The sequence below is a fragment of the Aegilops tauschii genome, chromosome 3, assembly GCF_002575655.3.
Source record: "Aegilops tauschii subsp. strangulata cultivar AL8/78 chromosome 3, Aet v6.0, whole genome shotgun sequence".
Classification (NCBI taxonomy): Eukaryota; Viridiplantae; Streptophyta; class Magnoliopsida; order Poales; family Poaceae; genus Aegilops; species Aegilops tauschii.
This window is the reverse complement of record NC_053037.3, coordinates 104,893,153-104,915,402: the sequence shown is the minus strand read 5'-3', so window position 1 is coordinate 104,915,402 and position 22,250 is coordinate 104,893,153. Positions and strand designations below refer to the sequence as shown.

Below are 22,250 nucleotides of genomic sequence, written 5' to 3'. Positions count from 1 at the left end.
CTCTGCCGCGGCTTGGACTAAATGCATGACTCAACAAAAACAAATAATCTAACCTAGCGCTAACAACAAGATTAGTTCTAACAGTGCTGCGACGACAGTCTGCGGCTCGCTCAAAGTCAACGTTGCGCTCCTTTTTTTTTAGATAAACCAAAGCTTTATTCAGAGATAAAAAGTACATCATTTGTGAGGATCATTACAATTTTATTTAAAGGTTCCTCAAACCAATCAGAAATCAATGAAAATCTAGCTAAACTCGCAAGCTCATGAGCTACTTTATTTGCTTCTCCGTTACAGTGTTCGAATCTAGTAGCAACGAAGTCACAAGCATAATGAAAACAATCGTCAAAAATTGCCGCTGCCGCACCCGCCGAGTGTCCTCCGTTCTTCATGGTATCAATCACCTCCAGGTTGTCCGTGTTAATAATAAGGCGATTACATCCCGCCCTTTGCGCCAATGTTATACTAAACTTAAGAGCCGAGGCTTTCGTCATCAACACATCTGCTCAATAGTCAATTCTTCCCGCCTTTTTCATCTCTCAAAACCGCCCCCATCATGCCCTAAGCAGGTCATGGTCAAAAGAAGCGTCAGCGTTAAAGTTTCACAAAACCCCTAGGAGGAGATGACCAACCCCCTTTTTCATAGAAGCCTTGGGGATGATGCATTTACGAAGTTTGACGTAGGGCTAGAATCCATATTGAAATCTGAAGTGCATTCTGAGTTGTCTCCTTGTACACTAACTTTCGTCTTTCCCACCATAGATACTATGCTGAGACAACAATCATTTCACGCACATTCTGATAACCCATTATCCTCAATTCTTGGTCTGACAGAAGTAGTAGGTACTCCAACACCGCCTCTCCAATAAGGTCAACCTCGCAAGCTTTATCAATGATATCATCCATTCCCAGCCTTGTCCAAACCTCCTTTGCTCTACTGCAAAGGAAAAGCATATGCTTTGTATCTTCGGAACCCTCAGATCAAGTAGAACAAATGGGTGTGACCTTCATATGTCTATTTGCAAGCGTAACCCGGCATGGAAGCGTTCCATGTAATGTATGCCATATAAATATTTTGACTTTCGCCGGACACGATAACTTCCATATCTTACTCCAAATAGGATCAACTATGTTTGCCCCACCCCATTAGAATGTCTTAGTTTACTTTCATACTGATGGTCCCACTCCACAAAATAAGCAGACCGAACCGAGAATATACCATTTTTCGTATAATTTCAAGCAATAAATCTGGCATATCATGTCGTGAGATTGGAATTGAGAGAATCCGTTGAACATCAATGGGCCACATTGTTTGTGTAATCAGGTCTTCATCCCAAGTATTCAAAGCAGGATCAATCAGATCACCCACCTTAGTTAACAGTTGTCCCCCCTTAGGCGTCACAACTTTCCTAGTAGCACAATTTGGGATCCAGACATCTTCCCAAATATTGATATTTTGTCCATTCCCCACACGTCAAATATAGCCACGTTTCAGAGAATTTATGCCAGCCATAATACTTTGTCAGGTAAAAGAAGAGCCTTTCTTTTGCTTAGAATTTAACAAATCGCCATCAGGATAGTATTTAGCCCTTAGAATTGTAGCACACAAAGAATCAGGATTATCTAGAAGGCGCCATGTCTGTTTGGCGAGAAGTGCCAGATTGAAACAGTGAATATCACGAAATCCCATCCGTCATTGGTTTTTAGGTACACGCATTATTTACCGGGCCATCCAGTGCATCCTCCTCTGGTTCTCCTCGTCTCCCCACCAGAAATGCGCTATCGCGTCAATGATTTCTTTACATTTTTTAGGAATTCTAAGGACCGAATTGCATAGGTGGGTATGGCTTGGATCACAGCCTTGAGCAGGATTCCCCCGCCAGACAATAATTTTTCCTTCTAGCCACTAATTTTCTTGACAATTCGTTTAATCAGAAATTGGAAACAGTCTGTTTTATCGACACCCACATTTACTGGCAAGCCCAAATATTTATCACTGAGGGCCTCCGCCATTATATTCGGCGCTGTACACAATTGTTCTCTAATCTCCACCTTCGTGTTCGGGCTAAAGAAAATGCTGGATTTTTCAACGCTTACCAATTGTCCCAATGCCCAACAGTATAAATCTAACGCTGTTTTCAGAGCTTCCGCCTTGTGTTGGTTGGCTTTCATGAGAATCAAAGAATCATCCGCAAAAGAGAAGGTTTGTGATGGGCAGGGCATCTCTACAAACGTTGCGCCCCTCTTGTCTCTGTTTGGACGAAGCGAGCGAAAGGAGGATCGTATGGAAGAGATCAAATTGTTTTAATTGGGCCCATCGGATAGCACGCGTGCGGCCAGCCAGGCGCTCGCTCTGGTCGTCCAGCACCTATCGTCGGCCAAGACATAACAGCATCTCCACTCGTTCGCCCCCCCCCCCCCCCCCCCGCCCCCAGCGCACTCGGCGATTGCGGTTTGACCCAAGCGTCGGCGCTTTTTTGGCCCTGGGGGCGATCTAGTTCCCGGCCGCGCCCCCAGGTTTCGGCCCCAAGACGCGCATAAATTCAAACTTGCCATTTCCCGCTACCCGAAAAATGCCACAAGTTCGGCGATCAACGACTGCCACAAAGTTCGGCGATCAAACATAAATGATAGTTCGGCGATCAAATGGAAGGACGCGTAGGCAATGCATCAAACGATGACGGGCTCCTCCGGCATGGGACTGGCCAGTGTAGGCATGCTCGGCGTCGGCGTGGGTTCTGTGCTCGAGCTGGTCGACGCGGCGTGGCTTCTATGCTGGGCGTCGTCGTGGCATCATCACTTGGGCTGGGTGGCGGCGTTTGGGTCGGAGTGGGCATAGGCGCGGTCGTCGACGACATCTGGTTCAAGATGAGGCCGCGCTCTGCCAGGTACCATGCCTTGACCTGCTCGTCCATCGTCGACATGTCCACCCCCATCAAGGATTCCAGGTCGGTGTTCCTCTTCTTCGCAGCGACGTTGGTCCGGAGTAGGTCGAGCTTCACGTCCTGCTTCATTATCAAGACCGACCAACGCACGTCGGATTTCTCCTCCCTCTTGACGGTGTTGTTCTTGGCATCGGTGAGGCACCGCTCGATCGACGATTGCAGATGATCGGCAGCCGATGCGGCGTCCTTTGCTGTCTTGGCCCTTTTGTTGCTATCAGGGCGCCCATCCGCCGCCCCCGGGGTGGGCGCGTCTGGCTTGTACGTCTCCTTGGCCTTGGCGAGGGTGCACCAAACATCCGTCCACTTCTCGCACTTCTTGATCCGGGTGAACACGTGGAGGAACTTGAACTCTTGGTCGCTGCTGTCCTGGCGGTATATGGTGAACATCTGAACCATTTGCGGTGGAAGAACAAGATCGGCGAAGTACACGACAAAAAGAAGCGAGAATCGATGGGTGTGCATACCTGATCCTCGACCTTGGCGCCGCTTCCGTGATCTCCTCGGCGATTCCATGCCATTTGTTGCGGGCCGTTTGGATGATCGCTCAATGATTCGCCATGGCCTTTGAACCGTGCTGCATGTGGATGGTGGCGAAGTACGGGTCGACAAGCTTGCGCTCATCGAACGCCGACTTGATGTGCGTCTAGTACGTGTCGACGTTCTGGTTCGCGCCGGTGACTGGGTCGATGCTGACGGTCTTCCATGCTTTGGCGAGGTACTCGTCTTCTTTGGATGTCCACTTGACGAGCGCCTCACCGGTCCTGGACCCTCGCTGCTTCTTGTTCCCTTTCCTCGCCGGCGCCGGCTCCATCTCCTCCTCCTCTTCCTCCTCCTCGGCGTCGTCGAGCTCATCGTCGATGTCGCCGGTTGGGTCCATTGTGTCGTCTTGCGCGTGGAACCCGGGGGAGGAGGCAGCGGCAACCGAGCCGCTCATGATGATCTCGTCCATGCAGGCTTCCGTTGCATCGGGGTTGCCGAAATGTGACGCCGAGGCTTGCGAGAAGCGCAGAGCGCCACGATGTAGAGGCGGCGTCGGCGAGGCTGTGTACGCCGGCAGCGAGTAGTTGTACGGGGGGTACTGGACGCCAGCGAACGCGGGTGGGGGAGTGCGCTGGTCGAGGTTCATACCGAAGGGTGAGGCGCGCTAGCCATGTGGAAAGGTGATGTTGGGGTTGAATCCACCGTGCGCGTCGCCGTCGGCCTAGCCAGGCAAGGGTGCGTACCCTTGGGTGGCGGCGACAGCGAGAAGTTGGCCGACGACGCGACGCTCTGTTGGCTTCACGCAAGTTTCGGGCCGTGGTCGTGGCCGCCGGGCTGGTTCATCATCCCCGCGAGACGTCTCTGCATCCGCCGCTGCCGCCGCCACGTCCCGGGCCTTCTTGGCGTTGAGCCTGTTCCGCCGGTCGGTGGTGACAGCCTCCCGGCGCTGAACCTCCGCCCTCCACTTGGCATTCGACATGCCTGGCGGTTTTGCCATCGGCGCCCTCGGCTTCCTCTGCTTCGGCTAGGTGGAATCGGCAACGGCAGTGGCGCGAGGGGCCGAGTACTTCTTCGGCGGCATGGCGGGCAGGGAGCGGGAGGAGAATGGCGGGAGGAGAGGGGCAGAAGGGGGAAGCAATGAGAAAATGGAGGGAAAAGTGGCTGGAACGGCAGGAAAAGGACCGTCTGTCGCTGACAAAACAGACCCACCTGCCTTTTCGCTTCGGCCGGCGCCCCCAAGCGCCCCAGGAGGCTGGGTTCAGCTTGGGCTCGCCGACTGTTATTTTAACCCAAACCGGCGATAAACAAGGATCTGGTGGCCGATTTTTCGCCGCCGGCGCTAAAAAATGTTCTGAGGGGCACGTTGGGGTAGGGGCGAGTGGAGATGCTCTAAACTGGCAATCTCCACTGAATAGTAGCCGCAGACAGATCGAAGACCTGCGCCAACGAAGAAATCACCTCTAAAGAAAACCCAAGAAATAAACCGGCAATCTCCAGCGAACAGTAGCCGCAGATGCTCCAAGCGGACTCCGCCGTTTGGCCGTGACCAAACCAGATTTTTATATTCGGAAAACTCTATCTATCTCTTACTACCTACAAACCAACGAGGATACCCAGCTCTAACCCTAATGTTTCTAGATTCTGGAAAAGGGATAGATCTATCATCAATAATAGATCAGTCAATCTAGTTTTACACAGAAAGAAAGTTGCAAACATTTTTCAAAATTCTCCAACTGAACATATGAATTGGAATTAAAGCAGTGCCGACCAGGCTCCTTTATTTTCAGACCCTGCAGCATTTCCGCTCCTACTACCAAATGGTAAACAGGAGTGCACCGGCACAGAGTTGCCATGCGTGCTATCGCTTGGCACCAGTATATGCTTTGCCCCGGGAGTGAGCTTCACCAGTCCTGATCTCTCCTGCACACCCCGACCACTCGACGAATGGTTGGAAACTTCTTGAATTGCATGGCCTGGATGGCTGAGTGTATAACTCACGGAGTTAAGAACACAAACAGACGAGCTTGCTGAATCTACAATTTGTTGCCGAGGCGAATTGGCATGGCAAACTGAAGATGGTGCCCCATGCTGTCCGGTTATAGGCAAAAATGGTGCTGCCGGTGGTTCTTCCCCAGGGATAGGATCAGAGAAATAACCACGAGGAGGCGGCGGATTCAGCTGATAGAATGCTGCACCATAACTGGGAGGAGGTGGACACCCCAATAGAAAAGGCTGATTGGTCTGCAAGTTTGAAAAATCCCCATACCTGTTTTCATATGGCAGTCGAGCTCCAGAAGATACATGTGCTGTAGCAAACAGGCTACTGGAATCATGTGGAGTCATGTATTCAAAATGTGCCTGGCTTGTGCTTGCATGATATGTTGAAGCTTGAATTGAACTGGTAGAATTTACTGCAAAATTGGGAAAATTTGAGCTTGTAAAGAGAAAAAAGACTGTCCTTATCGCAAGAAGACATTTGTCTTTGTTTACATATAATAAAGCCGGGCGAAATCCTGTTTTCAGAAGTACCTTTATGTTTCTGTGCAGTCTCGGCAAACGATTCACCTCTGGTCATGCAAACTTCGACATCTTTGCCCATCAAACGAACTGTCTGTCTCGTAGAAGGACTAGTCTCACCGAGTTCTCTTAAGCTCAATGGTGGACCAACAACATCTGCGTCACAAGCTTTCTTTGCCTCTCCATGCAAATATGTGTCTGCCGATCTTGAACTCCTTACTCTTTCCATGTCAACAGCAGGTGGTTGGTTTTCCAGTTTCTGTGAATCGGAAGACAAATTCATCCAGTTTTCTCTGCCATCAAGCAATTCAGCATCTGAATTAAAAGTTTCGCCATGTGTATTTTGAAGATTGGGCACCTCCAAATTCGAATCATAGGTGCAGTCCAAATAAGTACATTCCGGTGGTGCCATATTCAGATCAATCAATGGAGCAGACATCTTACTAAGCTCAGCAGAGTCATCATGATCGTAACGCCTATTTGCTTCGTTACTTTTGGTGAATGCTTCCTTGGGCATATGAGAATTACTACTTTCTACAGTTGCACATTTTTCTTCTCCCATAGACATGGATGATGATGGCGAAGATGAAGAAGCCATTGCATCCGACAACAGTTTGCACAGACTTTGCTGTTCAGGTAGCTCACAACTATGCATCTTACTGCCAAGTACACCATCTGCTTCTGAGAAGTTGACATGGTTCACTGATTTGCGGCAGAGTTCTACTACCTCCTTGTCCTTCGACTTGCCATGTTTCTCCTTGGCCATTTTCACGGATGTGCGCCTTGTGTACGTTAGAATGCACTTTTTATTATTATCAATGCATTTTTGTGTGTCAGCCTTCTTCGCATTATTGATCTGCTCTGATATATTTTCTGTCTCTTTTCTGTGATGCTGTGTAGTCTCATGTTTCTGTGATAGATGAGTATCCAGTCCATCAGGGAAGTTTGGACTTTCAAGTGTGTCCTACGTACATAATTGAGCAGCGTTATTTCAAACCATAATATACAAATATGAAAGTGGGCATCACACGTCACATTTGCACATGTATACCATTTTCAAACAAATCATCAGGAAGCCAGAACACTCTGGAAGGGAAAAGTCATTGAACATATCTTGTTATTTTTTCTGTTCTTTTCTTAAATTTGGATCACGGAAATTTAGCACAAGTGTGTTATAAAGAATTCAGCTGGTCTTGCATATTTGCAGCTAGTAGGTGAAACATGCAATTACACCCACTGCAAAACTCACAAACTTAAATGTTCTTCTCTAAATACAACTTGTTAGTGTCAGCCTCGGATGTCACCACCATGTTTAGGAAATATATAGCTTTAAGTTCCTAGTAACGTAACATTTCTTGTAACATAATGATACATGCGCACACATATATAGGTGCTCTAATAAATGACTAACATGTCTCTAACACTTTGCTTAAGAATAAATGTTTGATCCATTTCGATGCTGGAAACAATTGACACGGACACATGCACTAGTGGAATTAAAGGTGAATTAGATGAATATATGTATGTATATATATATATATATATATATATATATATATATATATATATATATATATATATATATATATATATATATATATATATATGTACATGATGTGTTGGATCAAATATCCATAAGGATTATTTAGGGGGTGTTTGGTTCAGAAGTCTTAGGACTTTTTCTAGTTCCAGGGACTAATCAAAAAAGACTCTCTAGTAGAGTCTTTTTCTAGTCCCGGTAGAAAAAGCCCCTCCCGTTTGGTTCCTAAGGACTTTTTAGGGACTTTTTCTAGTCTCTGGGACTAAAAAGTCCCTGAACCAAACACCCCCTTAACTGTCAGTTTGATTTTGGACATAGTGATGCAATGTGAATAGCAGAATCTCCTGTTGGACTCATAGAGACTAACTCGTACACCAGATTGCACAGCTCTACATAATCAAGTCCCGTTGAATAGACCAAGAACATTGCGGAAATAATATGCAAAAACCAAAACATATCTTGCATTTATGCAACAGCTAAAGATATGCAGAATTCAAACGGTAAAATGCATGCAATGGAACATATGTGTAGTTAATTAGTACTCCCTCCGTCCGAAAAAGACTAGATACATCTATTTGAGAGACAAGCTTCTTCGGACGAAGGGAGTAGTATATATATATATATATATATATATATATATATATATATATATATATATATATATATATATATATGATTGGGCCAACATGTAGACACACAAATATCCATAAAATGAACTAGTATGTGCACATCAGTGGCGAAGCCACGTTGTGGTTGTGGGGTCAGCCGACCCCACAGGTTTTTGATAATCCTTTGACCCCTAGCTATTACTAGCTATTTTGACCCCACATATTACAAAGGCTGACCCCACATGCTTGGAGAGCTGGCGCCGCCGCTGTGCACATGTCGATGATTTGGGCCCAAATGTCAAAGCACAGGTTGGATTAGGTAAAAGTAACAACCAGGTGAAAAGAAAAAAACTTTTGATAGAATAATCCAATCTTACATGCACAAATTTACAACCATGTTAGTTTACGCAGCTAAAATCACATTACGAGCACATGTCGTCACTCACAGATACTTCATGGTATGGATAAATATACTTCATGCACATACCTATTATGTTTAATGCGAATTCAAATCGTGAAAAAATTGAAATACAACCGCAAATAAATACTCAATAAATTTCTAGTGAAGTAGAAAACACACAAAAAAGGGTTCACGTCCATTTCTAGACAAAGATTTGGAAAAATAATGGTGGTTACTGTTGGTTCTATAGTTTCCGCCCCTAGTTCATCGGTCTATACCTTCCCAGCTTTCCGATCTCTCAAATACATCTTCTACTTAGATAAGAATTTGTAATGCATGTTCCAAAGTACAAACATCATGATTGAAGTTTTATCAGAAACAAGAGAAGAAAATAGAGACGTCTAGAAAACCCTTTTCTACTAATGGAAATTAAATGTATAGGGGCTAGTTTTCTATATCGTGATTGGTATGGTCAAACTGTCGATGTATATAGTACCCGAACACCAACCATCGGATGGACCAAGATTTGGGTGCACCGGTGCTCCCAAGCTTGGCGCAGACTGTAATATTTATTATATTTTCTGTTGCTCCCTAAGTTTGCGGAAGCGTTTTGATTATGGTTCTTTCGTTACATTTAGAACTTTCTATCACACTAGCCTAAGAATGAAAATCTATACACTACAATGAATGCAAATAAGCACCTCCTTCAAATGCATAGCGAGAATGCAACTCTCCCATTCATGTAATGAGCCCATGTGTAGGCTTGTAAAAGTATACATTATATCTAGATATCAATATATCGTGGTTGAAATTATCGCGTTTTCTTGAGAGAGAAAACCCTACCATGCGATGTTGTTGATTTGTTCAATTAAAAGATCACATCCATAGTATTATTAAAAATATTATTTTAACAAATATCTTATATGGTGATGATAAACCAATCATATTGACTTCTGAGTTATGGTAATTTATGAATATGCATGCCCAATTTTAGCCAACATAATGTGCACAATGTGCAAAGACCATCTTCAACGCAATCCATTTATTAATTAGTATCCATCTATTTTATTAAGACATACCCAAGTAAGAATATGTATACCAGAAAACTAACAACTAAAAGATACTAAAATATATATACAGAGAACATAATGTCTTAGTTAGCTTGTTGTGTGGCTCTCGATAGATATTATCTGAATAATCTTGAAATAAGTTAGCTAAGCGGAATACATTGGTGCACGCATATCACACTCAAAAAGGGTGAGACAAAACACAACCAGAACACACAATTCCCAGAACCCAGACAAAACACAACATTTCCTCTACGAGGCAAAACTTTAGTTTGCTTTTCAATTACATATGTTTAACACACCTGCTGGCCCATTGCACCTGGGGAAAAGAATACAAATAATCCAGCACTAACAAACAATGTCATCACAACAAGATAATCAGTGGTCTAGCATACTGCCATCATGAGCATGGTGAGAATGATTATGGCAATAGATGTGGCCAGCAATCAAATATAGGAATTTGGGATGATTAGTTTCCCTCTTAGGTTAAGTACTAGCAAAAAGGCCCGTGCGTTGCAACGGGAGAAAAAAATCCTCTCATATCTCTAGCTGGGTCAGTTGAACAAACTATGCGTGTACATGGCCGGTTCGCAGGTTATGAAATCGAACCCTCCTATCGGCAATTTTATTTTTTGCCAGCTCTCCGGACCTGGGCCTCAGTGCGCCGCCAGGTTGGCTTTCTTTGTTGGGCCAAAACGGGTGGCAAGTAATGAAACCAATAGCATATGTGAAATTAATTGAAGCGGCACCAAACGAAGCGGGACGAAACCAAAAATATCACCTCCCTTTAATAGTAGGTATAGATAGTTATTTCCTTCTCTTTCTAAGCTATCGTATTACACATCTTTTCAAGCAGTATTTTGCTATTAGGCGCACACACCGGTACATAAGATGAACCAGCATTTTCATCGTCAAGCAAGGAGTAGTGATAAATCCCTCTCTCTACTATGTTCCCTCTTCTTTCAACCGCTGACACCTGACATTCTTTCACAGTATTCACCCATTGGTCAAATTATCAAAGTTCATAACATGAACGAGGAAAACAAGCTACAAACTAAAATGGGACAGTGGTTATTAGGGATACTTGTTGTTGTACTCCCTCCGTTCCTACATATAGGCCCTTTTAGAGATTCCAAATACCGACTACATACGGAGCAAAATGAGTGAATCTACACTCTAAAATATGTCTATATACATCCGTATGTACTTTATATTGAAATATCTAAAAGGGTTTATATTTAGAAATGGAGGGAGTAGAACATAGCGATAACAGTTATTGATGAAACGTAACATGTTTTGTGACCAAGCTGCTGATAAAATATGTAATCGAGTGATATAATTTTAAAGAACAAATTCATAATCTATTCCTTAGAGAGCAAATAAATGGACTGTTAAATCTTAAAAGGTGCAACACATGATGAGCCTTGCATGCAGGCATGCACTATGGGTGTATGCATATTACGAGCATTAGCTCTATGTGAAATGTTAATGAATTATAAAATGCATAAAAAATTTAAACACTATATATCAGATGTGAAGAAATGAGACTTACATTCCCACACACTTGAAACTTAGGTATAAGTAAGTTTGGAACCTAGGTGTGGATGGGTTTGCCCCCATTGTGCCTCAGCCATCCTGTTAAATTTCTACCCTATTCACTACACGAAAAACACACCACACCGGGTGTGGAAACCACCCGGCAAAAATCTACCTCGGCGTACCGTATGCCATGTGCGCCACTAGGTGTCAAGTACTCGGTGTACAGCTCACCGGTATATAACCGTAAGCCGAGCGTATTACGTCGGGGTCTCGGCATATGGATACACTGAGGCAAAAACAGCAGCACACGGCAAAATAAAAAAAGCAACTAACGGCCAGGTCATCGTGGTGTACCACACGGTCAGTTCACGACATACAGGCATGTAAGCCAAGCGGCCGATATAAAACTCTCGGTGTATTGGGAAACACAAGGCAAAAAATGACTTTCCTAGTGATTAATCTCCTCATCAACTAGGTAATTACTGGAACTCCATAATAGAGTACAAACAGCAGACCATGCATCATGCCAAACATATGGTAACGGGCTGACCGTTACATATTGGAAAGTGCCACTTTGAAGAAAAATGTTTTGAAGATGGTGTATGTGGCACTTTGAAGAAAAATGCATGCCTAAGGGGTATTGAAACATTTCCACACCAGCTATCATCACATGGATTCACAGATTAGACGCATTTTGAAGAAAAATAAACGCCAATAAACATATAAGGTGTGAGAAAAAGGGAACACGATAAACCATGCCGTACTATAAGGCCATCTACAATGGGGGGGCGCTAACACTGAGCGCCAGGGTTCTTTTCCTGGACATTAAGTGTGATTCCCGTCCGAAAACTGGATATTGCTAGTGCATGCATTTCCAACGAGTTCCAACGATCACACGTGGTCTAATTGGACGGGAATATTAATATGCAAACTATAGGATATTAATAGTGCGATAGTATCAATATGCATACACAAAAGCAAACAAACCAAAACTAGTTAGAGTATTACCACTCATCATACTGTTAAGCAAAGCAACCAAAAACTGACCAGCAGATCAAAAGTAAAAAACCAGGATAAAATAACGTGAGGATAATTAACAGCAGATGACATCATTGCGTTGACAGGCAGGCAGAGGTGGGTTGCGATTGCGATGGACTGGATGGATCACGTACCTTTGTGGCCGCGAAATTCCCCTCAGGCTCTCGTCCTCCGGTGTTCTCCGGCGCTGCAGTCGCTGCCGCCTCCTCGTCCTCCTCCCCCTGCCGTCTCCTCTTCCACTTCTCCTCCTTGGCCTGCCTCACGATGGTGCACAGCGCCTCGTCGCCGTCTACCTCCGTTTGCTCGTTGCATCCACTATCACCGCCGGGAGGCACGTCCAAGGCTGGCGCCGGGTCAAAGAGGTCAGAGATGGACCGCTTTTTCAGCGGCTTAGCAGCACCAGCAGCAGCCACGGCGGAGGCGAGCTCGTCCGCCCACCACGAGAACCTCGGCGCCTTGATAGGCGGCAGATCCTCGATGTACGAAGGACGACGACCCTCCGCCGCCGCCTCGACCCTCATGCTCTCCGCGTACCTCCTTCGGATAGATCACAGACGGAGATCAGAAAAAAAAAACACGCACATACGAAGACGACCACCATAATCGATGAAACGAGGCGGCGCATCCACACCAACCTGATGGAGAACGCGGAGGAGGCCATAGATGCGACGTTGAAGCACTCCGTCGGCGCAAATCTACCTCCGATTTCTGAACGAGTTTGTTGCTTTGGGGAGATAAGGAGGCGTATATATTAATTAGAGGAAAATTATAATATATATTGTGGCAAGGTTTTGATAGCATCGAGGCGAATAATTTACGCTAGTGATAGGGATCGATCGGCCGAACGGCAACTCCACCTGCCGTGCGCCGTCCGATTAGACCACGTGTGTTCGAACTCGTTTTTCTTTTTAAAAAAGGAGGAGGTACCCGTCCTCTGCATCTGACCGATGCATGCAGTTATTTTATTAATTATTCACAAAAACCTTAGAAAATAATACATCAGTATACCTGAAAGCACCATCTTGGCAAACACTTGTTGCTACTCCTATTCCTTTTGTGAAAGAGTGCCAAATGTCCGAACCTAATACTAAACAGACATCAAACCAAAGCCTAACATCTAAAGTTGTACTCCGGCCTAGGCACTTACCTGCACTGGGTCACACACCAGTCCAGCTCACGCACAGTGGGCACCACATGCGCACACTGCAGGGCCCGTCATCACCGTCTTCCGTCGATGCATCTTCAGGACAGAAACTGACGCATCGACCGTGCCAGACCTCTATACCATCATCGCCACCACGACGCCAGATAGCATCATCCTCCTGCGCGAGTCATCGTCGCACATCGGACACAGAATCTCCAAGGCGCCACGCCGTCGAGATCCGTCGCCATCAATGTGTAGGATGAAGCACCGCTCCATCAAAGATGTCGTCCACCAGTCCCTCGAGCTTGTGTACACCTCCAAGAATGACGCCCCAAGGGAGAAACGACATGTGAGCGCCACCGTCTTCCGATCTACCGATCTAGGGTTTTCCCCAGAGGTAACAGATAGTGGTCTAGAACTTCTCCACGACGATGCCTCCAACAAGGGAACGACACCGCAGAGCACCGTCATCGCCGGCCTTGGCATCTAGCCGAGAGCAGGTTTTCACCCAGATCTGTTCGAAGAACTCCATCCAGCTTATTGTGCACAGATCGCCGCCTTTTCTGTCGGGGATTGGACTACAAGGATCCAGCGCCGCCTGACCGGCAGCGGCACCACCATGGTGCCAAAGCAGCCGGCTTTGTCAGGCCCACGACGCCAACCTGCCGTCGCGTACCAGATCCGTCGCCCCGCCAAAGCCCATCTGGGCACGGCGAGATCCAAGGCACCTCCGTCGTGCGAAGGTCGCGCTGCCGCTGTCGCCACCACCACGTCTGCCGCCAGGATTCTGCGCCGCCGAATCACCGTAGACCATGTCGTCGCCGCTAGAAGAAGACGTCGGGGGGGGGGGGGGGGGTAGAGTCCCACACGGAAGAAGAAGTAGAAGTAAAGCTAAATTTTGGTAAACTATCTGAAGGAAATATGCCCTAGAGGCAATAATAAAGTTATTATTTATTTCCTTATATCATGATAAATGTTTATTATTCATGCTAGAATTGTATTAACCAGAACATAATACATGTGTGAATACATAGACAAACAGAGCGTCACTAGTATGCCTCTACTTGACTAGCTTGTTGATCAAAGATGGTTATGTTTCCTAGCCATTGACATGAGTTGTCATTTGATTAACGGGATCACATCATTAGGAGAATGATGTGATTGACTTGACCCATTCCGTTAGCTTAGCACTTGATCGTTTAGTATTCTGCTATTGCTTACTTCATGACTTATACATGTTCCTATGACTATGAGATTATGCAACTCCCGTTTACCGGAGAAACACTTTGTGTGCTACCAAACATCACAACGTAACTGGGTGATATAAAGGTGCTCTACAGGTGTCTTCGAAGGTACTTGTTGGGTTGGCGTATTTCGAGATTATGATTTGTCACTCCGATTGTCGGAGAGGTATCTCTGGGCCCACTCAGTAATGCACATCACTATAAGCCTTGCAAGCATTGCAACTAATGAGTTAGTTGCGGGATGATGTATTACGGAACGAGTAAAGAGACTTGCCGGTAACGAGATTGAACTAGGTATTGAGATACTGACGATCGAATCTCGGGCAAGTAACATACCGATGACAAAGGGAACAACGTATGTTGTCAAGCGGTTTGACCGATAAAGATCTTCGTAGAATATGTGGGAGCCAATATGAGCATCCAGGTTCCGCTATTGGTTATTGACCGGAGACGTATCTCGGTCATGTCTACATTGTTCTCGAACCCGTAGGGTCCGCACGCTTAAAGTTCGATGACGGTTATATTATGAGTTTATGTGTTTTGATGTACCGAAGGTAGTTCGGAGTCCCGGATGAGATCGGGGACATGACGAGGAGTCTCGAAATGGTCAAGACGTAAATATTGATATATTTGACGACTATATTCGGACATCGGAAAGGTTCCGAGTGATTCGGGTATTTTTCGGAGCACCGGAGAGTTACGGGAATTCGCCGGGGAGTATATGGGCCTTATTGGGCTTTAGGGGAAAGAGAGAGAGGAGAGGCTGCGCGCCCCCCCAAGGCCTACTCCGAATTGGACTAGGGGGAGGGGCTGCGCCCCCTCCTTCCTTCTCTTCTCTCTCCTCTTTCCTTGACTCCTACTCCTACTACTTGGAGGGGGGGGAATCCTACTCCCGGTGGGAGTAGGACTCCTCCTAGGGCGCGCCATAGAGACGGCCGGCCCTCCCCCTCCTCCACTCCTTTATATACGGGGAGGGGGGCACCCCTTGGAGACACAACAATTGATCCCTTGGATCTCTTAGCCGTGTGTAGTGCCCCCCTCCACCATAATCCACCTCGGTCATATCGTAGCGGTGCTTAGGCGAAGCCCTGCGTCGGGTAGAACATCATCATCGTCACCGCGCCGTCGTGCTGACGGAACTCTCCCTCAAAGCTCGGCTGGATCAGAGTTCGAGGGACGTCATCGAGTTGAACATGTGCTGAACTCGGAGGTGCCGTGCGTTCGGTACTTGATCGGTCGGATCGTGAAGACGTACGACTACATCAACCGCGTTGTGCTAACGCTTCCGCTTTCGGTCTACGAGGGTACGTGGACACACTCTCCCCTCTCGTTGCTATGCATCACCATGATCTTGCGTGTACGTAGGAAATTTTTGAAATTACTACGTTCCCCAACAGTGGCATCCGAGCCATGTTTTATGCGTAGATGTTATATGCACGAGTAGAACACAAGTGAGTTGTGGGCGCTATAAGTCATACTGCTTACCAGCATGTCACACTTTGGTTCGGCGGTATTGTTGGATGAAGCGGCCCGGACCGACATTACGCGTACGCTTACGCGAGACTGGTTTTACTGCCGTGCTTTGCACACAGGTGACTAGCGGGTGTCAGTTTCTCCAACTTTAGTTGAATCGAGTGTGGCTACGCCCGGTCCTTGAGAAGGTTAAAACAGCACTAACTTGACAAACTATCGTTGTGGTTTTGATGCGTAGGTAAGAACGGTTCTTGCTCATCCCGTAGCAGCCACGTAAAACTTGCAACAACAAAGTAGAGGACGTCTAACTTGTTTTTGCAGGGCATGTTGTGATGTGATATGGTCAAGATGTGATGAGATATAAGTTGTTGTATAAGATGATCATGTTTTGTTGAAGTTATCGGCAACTGGCAGAAGCCTTATGGTTGTCTCTTTATTGCATAAGATGCAATCGCCAAATAATTGCTTTACTTTATCGCTATGCGATAGCAATAGTTGGCGAGACGATCATGTGATGACACATTGATATAGATCAAGATGATGGAGATCATGGTGTCATGCCGATGACGATGGAAATCATGACGATGCTTTGGAGATGGAGATCAAAGGCACAGGATGATGATGGCCATATCATGTCACATATTTTGATTGCATGTGATGTTATCTTTTATACATCTTATTTTGCTTAGTTCGACGGTAGCTTTATAAGATGACCCCTTACTAAAATTTCAAGGTATAAGTGTTCTCCCTGAGTATGCACCGTTGCGAAAGTTCTTCGTGCTGAGACACCACGTGATGATCGGGTGTGATAAGCTCTACATTCAAATACAACGGGCGCAAAACAGTTGCACACGTGGAATACTCAGGTTAAACTTGACGAGCCTAGCATATAACAGATATGGCCTCGGAACACTGAGACCGAAAGGTCGAGCGTGAATCATATAGTAGATATGATCAACATAAATGATGTTCACCATTGAAACTACTCCATCTCACGTGATGATCGGACATGGTTTAGTTGATATGGATCACGTGATCACATAGAGGATTAGAGGGATGTCTATCTAAGTGGGAGTTCTTAAGTAATATGATTAATTGAACTTTAATTTATCATGAACTTAGTCCTGGTAGTATTAGCATATCTATGTTGTAGATCAATAGCTCGCGATGTTGCTCCCCGTTTAATTTTTATATGTTCCTAGAGAAAACTAAGTTGAAAGATGTTAGTAGCAATGATGCGGATTGGATCCGTGATCTGAGGTTTATCCTCATTGCTGCACAGAAGAATTATGTCCTTGATGCATCGCTAGGTGACAGACCTATTGCAGGAGCATATGTAGACGTTATGAACGTTTGTCTAGCTCAATATGATGACTACTTGATAGTTTAGTGCACCATGCTTAGCGGCTTAGAATCGGGACTTCAAAGATGTTTTGAACATCATGGACCATATGAGATGTTCCAGGAGTTGAAGTTAATATTTCAAGCAAATACCCGAGTTGAGAGATATGAAGTCTCCAACATGTTCTATAGCCAAAAGATGGAGGAGAATAGCTCAAGCAGTGAGCATGTGCTCAGATTGTCTCGGTACTACAATCGCTTGAATCAAGTGGGAGTTAATCTTCCAGATAAGATAGTGATTGACAGAATTCTCTAGTCACCATCACCAAGTTAGTAGAACTTCGTGATGAACTATAGTATGCAAGGGATAACGTAAACGATTCCCGAGCTTTTCATGATGATGAAATCAGAAATCAAGAAAGAGCATCAAGTGTTGATGATTAACAAGACCACTAGTTTCAAGAAAAGGGCAAAGGGAAAGAAAGGGAACTTCATGTAGAACGGCAAGCAAGCTACTGCTCAAGTGAAGAAGCCCAAGTTTGGACCTAAGCCTGAGACTGAGTGCTTATACTGCAAAAGGACTGGTCACTGGAAGTGGAACTACCCTAGATACTTGGCGGATAAGAAGGATGGCAAAGTGAACAAAGGTATATTGGATATACATGTTATTGATGTGTACTTTACTAGTGTTTATAGCAACCCCTCGGTATTTGATACTAGTTCAGTTGCTAAGAGTAGTAACTCGAAACGGGAGTTGCAAAATGAATAGAGACTAGTTAAGGGTGAAGTGACGATGTGAGTTGGAAGTGGTTTCAAGATTGATATGATCATTGCACACTCCCTATACTTTCGGGATTAGTGTGGAACCTAAATAAGTGTTATTTGGTGTTTGCGTTGAGCATGAATATGATTTGATCATGTTTATTGCAATACGATTATTCATTTATGTTAGAGAATAATTGTTTTTCTGTTTACATGAATAAAACCTTATATGGTTACACACCCAATGAAAATGGTTCGTTGGATCTCGATCGTAGTGATACACATATTCATAATATTGAAGCCAAAAGATGCAAAGTTAATAATGATAGTGCAACTTATTTGTGGCACTGCCGTTTAGGTCATATTGGTGTAAAGCGCATGAAGAAACTCCATGCTGATGGGCTTTTGGAATCACTTGATTATGAATCACTTGATGCTTGCGAACCATGCCTCTTGTGCAAGATGACTAAACCGCTGTTCTCGGGAACAATGGAGCGAGCAACAGATTTGTTGGAAATCATACATACTGATGTATGTGGTCCGATAAATATTGAGGCTCGTGGCGGGTATCGTTATTTTCTGACCTTCACAGATGATTTGAGCAGATATGGGTATATCTACTTGATGAAACATAAGTCTGAAACATTTGAAAAGTTCATATAATTTCAGAGTGAAGTGGAAAATCATCGTAACAAGAAAATAAAGTTTCTACGATCTGATCGTGGAGGAGAATATTTGAGTTACAAGTTTGGTCTTCATTTGAAACAATGCGGAATAGTTTCGCAACTCACGCCACCTGGAACACCACTGCATAATGGTGTGTCCGAACATCGCAACCATACTTTATTAGATATGTTGCGATCTGTGATGTCTCTTACCGATCTACCACTATCGTTTTGGGGTTATGCATTAGAGACAACTGCATTCACGTTAAATAGGGCACCATCTAAATCCATTGAGACGACACCATATGAACTGTGGTTTGGCAAGAAACCAAAGTTGTTGTTTTTTAAAGTTTGGGGTTGTGATGCTTATGTGAAAAAGTTTCATCCTGATAAGCTCAAACCTAAATCGGAGAAATGTTTCTTCATAGGATACCCAAAGGAGACAGTTGGGTACACCTTCTATCACAGATCCAAAAGCAAGACATTCATTGCTAAGAATGGATACTTTCTAGAGAAGGAGTTTCTCTCGAAAGAAGTGAGTGGGAGGAAAGTAGAACTTGATGAGGTAACTGTACCTGCTCCCTTATTGGAAAGTAGTTCATCACAGAAATCTGTTCCTGTGACTCCTACACCAATTAGTGAGGAAGCTAATGATGATGATCATGAAACTTCAGATCAAGTTACTACCGAACCTCGTAGGTCAACCAGAGTAAGATCCGCACTAGAGTGGTACGGTAATCCTGTTCTGGAGGTCATGTTACTTGACCATGATGAACCTACGAACTATGAGGAAGTAATGATGAGCCCAGATTCCGCAAAATGGCTTGAGGCCATGAAATATGAGATGGGATCCATGTATAAGAACAAAGTATGGACTTTGATTGACTTGCCCAATGATCGGCGAGCCATTGAGATTAAATGGATCTTCAAGAGGCAGACGAACGCTGATAGTTGTGTTACTATCTACAAAGCTAGAATTGTCGCAATAGGTTTTCGACAAGTTCAAGGTGTTGACTACGATGAGCATTTCTCACTCGTATCTATGCTTAAGTCTGTCCGAATCATGTTAGCAATTGTCACATTTTATGAAATCTGGCAAATGGATAAACAAAACGGCATTCCTTAATGGATTTATTAAAGAAGAGTTGTATATGATGCAACCAGAAGGTTTTGTCAATCCTAAAGGTGCTAACAAAATATGCAAACTCCAGTGATCCATCTATGGACTGGTGCAAGCATCTCAGAGTTGGAATATACGCTTTGATAAGTTGATCAAAGCATATAGTTTTATACAGACTTGCGGTGAAGCCTGTATTTACAAGAAAGTGAGTGGGAGCACTACAACATTTCTGATAAGTATATTGTTGATCGGAAATAATGTAGAATTGTTCTGCAAAGCATAAAGGAGTGTTTGAAAGGAGTTTTTCAAAGAAAGACCTCGGTGAAGCTGCTTACATATTGAGCATCAAGATCTATAGAGATAGATCAAGACGCTTGATAAGTTTTTTCAATGAGTACATACCTTGACAAGATTTTGAAGTAGTTCAAAATGGAATAGTCAAAGAAAGAGTTCTTGCCTGTGTTACAAGGTGTGAAATTGAGTAAGACTCAAAACCCGACCATGACAGAAGATAGAAAGAGAATGAAAGTCATTCCCTATGCCTCAGCCATAAGTTCTATAAAGTATGCCATGCTGTGTACCAGATCTATTGTATACCCTACACTGATTTTGGCAAGGGAGTACAATAGTGATCTAGGAGTAGATCACTAGACAGCGTTCAAAATTATCCTTAGTGGAATAAGGATATGTTTCTCGATTATGGAGGTGACAAAAAGGTTCGTCGTAAAGGGTTACGTCGATGCAAGTTTTAACACTGATCCAGATGACTCTAAGTCTCAATCTGGATACATATTGAAAGTGGGAGCAATTAGCTAGAGTAGCTCCGTGCAGAGCATTGTTGACATAGAAATTTGCAAAATACATACGAATCTGAATGTGGCAAACCCGTTGACTAAACTTCTCTCACAAGCAATACATAATCACACCTTAGTACTCTTTGGGTGTTAATCACATAGCGATGTGAACTAGATTATTGACTCTAGTAAACCCTTTGGGTGTTGGTCACATGACGATGTGAACTATGGGTGTTAATCACATGGTGATGTGAACTATTGGTATTAAATCACATGGTGATGTGACCTAGATTATTGACTCTAGTGCAAGTGGGAGACTGAAGGAAATATGCCCTAGAGGCAATAATAAAGTTATTATTTATTTCCTTATATCATGATAAATGTTTATTATTCATGCTAGAATTGTATTAACCGGAAACATAATACATGTGTGAATACATAGACAAACAGAGTGTCACTAGTATGCCTCTACTTGACTAGCTCGTTGATCAAAGATGGTTATGTTTCCTAGCCATAGACATGAGTTGTCATTTGATTAACGGGATCACATCATTAGGAGAATGATGTGATTGACTTGACCCATTCCGTTAGCTTAGCACTTGATCGTTTAGTATTCTGCTATTGCTTTCTTCATGACTTATACATGTTCCTATGACTATGAGATTATGCAACTCCCGTTTACCGGAGGAACACTTTGTGTGCTACCAAACGTCACAACGTAACTGGGTGATTATAAAGGTGCTCTACAGGTGTCTCCGAAGGTACTTGTTGGGTTGGCGTATTTCGAGATTATGATTTGTCACTCCGATTGTCGGAGAGGTATCTCTGGGCCCACTCAGTAATGCACATCACTATAAGCATTGCAAGCATTGCAACTAATGAGTTAGTTGCGGGATGATGTATTACGGAACGAGTAAAGAGACTTGCCGGTAACGAGATTGAACTAGGTATTGAGATACCGACGATCGAATCTCGGGCAAGTAACATACCGATGACAAAGGGAACAACGTATGTTGTCATGCGGTTTGACCGATAAAGATCTTCGTAGAATATGTGGGAGCCAATATGAGCATCCAGGTTCCGCTATTGGTTATTAACCGGAGACGTGTCTCGGTCATGTCTACATTATTCTCGAACCCGTAGGGTCCGCACGCTTAAAGTTCGATGCCGGTTATATTATGAGTTTATGTGTTTTGATGTACCAAAGATAGTTCGGAGTCCCGGATGAGACCGGGAACATGACGAGGATTCTCGAAATGGTCGAGACGTAAAGATTGATATATTGGACCACTATATTCGGACATCGGAAAGGTTTCGAGTGATTCAGGTATTTTTTCGGAGTACCGGAGAGTTACGGGAATTCGTCGGGGAGTATATCGGCCTTATTGGGCTTTAGGGGAAAGAGAGAGGAGAGGCTACGCGCCCCCCAAGGCCTAGTTCGAATTGGACTAGGGGGAGGGGCTGCGCCCCCTCCTTCCTTCTCTTCTCTCTCCTCTTTCCTTGACTCCTACTCCTACTACTTGGAAGGGGGGGGGGGGGAATCCTACTCCCGGTGGGTGTAGGACTCCTCCTAGGG

The 22,250-nt window shown here is 44.6% G+C and overlaps 1 protein-coding gene and 1 pseudogene across 2 annotated transcripts; both read right to left on the bottom strand.

Annotated features, from left to right (window-relative positions):
- Positions 1-762: 762 nt before the first annotated feature.
- Positions 763-4,419, bottom strand: LOC141042751 (uncharacterized; annotated as a pseudogene).
- A 547-nt stretch (positions 4,420-4,966) lies between these two features.
- Positions 4,967-12,933, bottom strand: LOC109786910 (uncharacterized). Of its 2 annotated transcripts, XM_073510081.1 has the most exons (5): positions 12,767-12,854; positions 12,266-12,668; positions 6,298-6,903; positions 5,952-6,198; positions 4,967-5,833 (listed from the first exon to the last, which is right to left on the bottom strand). In XM_073510081.1, exons 1-5 carry the CDS (start codon positions 12,790-12,792, stop codon positions 5,175-5,177), a joined length of 1,941 nt encoding a protein of 646 aa, XP_073366182.1. In that variant the 5' UTR covers positions 12,793-12,854; the 3' UTR covers positions 4,967-5,174. The 2 variants fall into 2 exon arrangements, with proteins under 2 accessions (XP_073366182.1, XP_020201065.1); XM_020345476.4 differs by having other exon boundaries at positions 5,952-6,903; positions 12,767-12,933.
- Between the last annotated feature and the right edge of the window lie 9,317 nt (positions 12,934-22,250).

Bases quoted from the DNA above. Each gene is read 5' to 3' on its own strand.
- LOC109786910 (XM_020345476.4), bottom strand. From the start codon at position 12,792: ATGGCCTCCTCCGCGTTCTCCATCAG. The intron at 6,904-12,265 runs GTACGTGATCCA...TTATGTACGTAG, and splicing joins GGAATTTCGCGGCCACAAAG to GACACACTTGAAAGTCCAAA. The intron at 5,834-5,951 runs GTACTTCTGAAA...CCAATTTTGCAG, and splicing joins GACTGCACAGAAACATAAAG to TAAATTCTACCAGTTCAATT.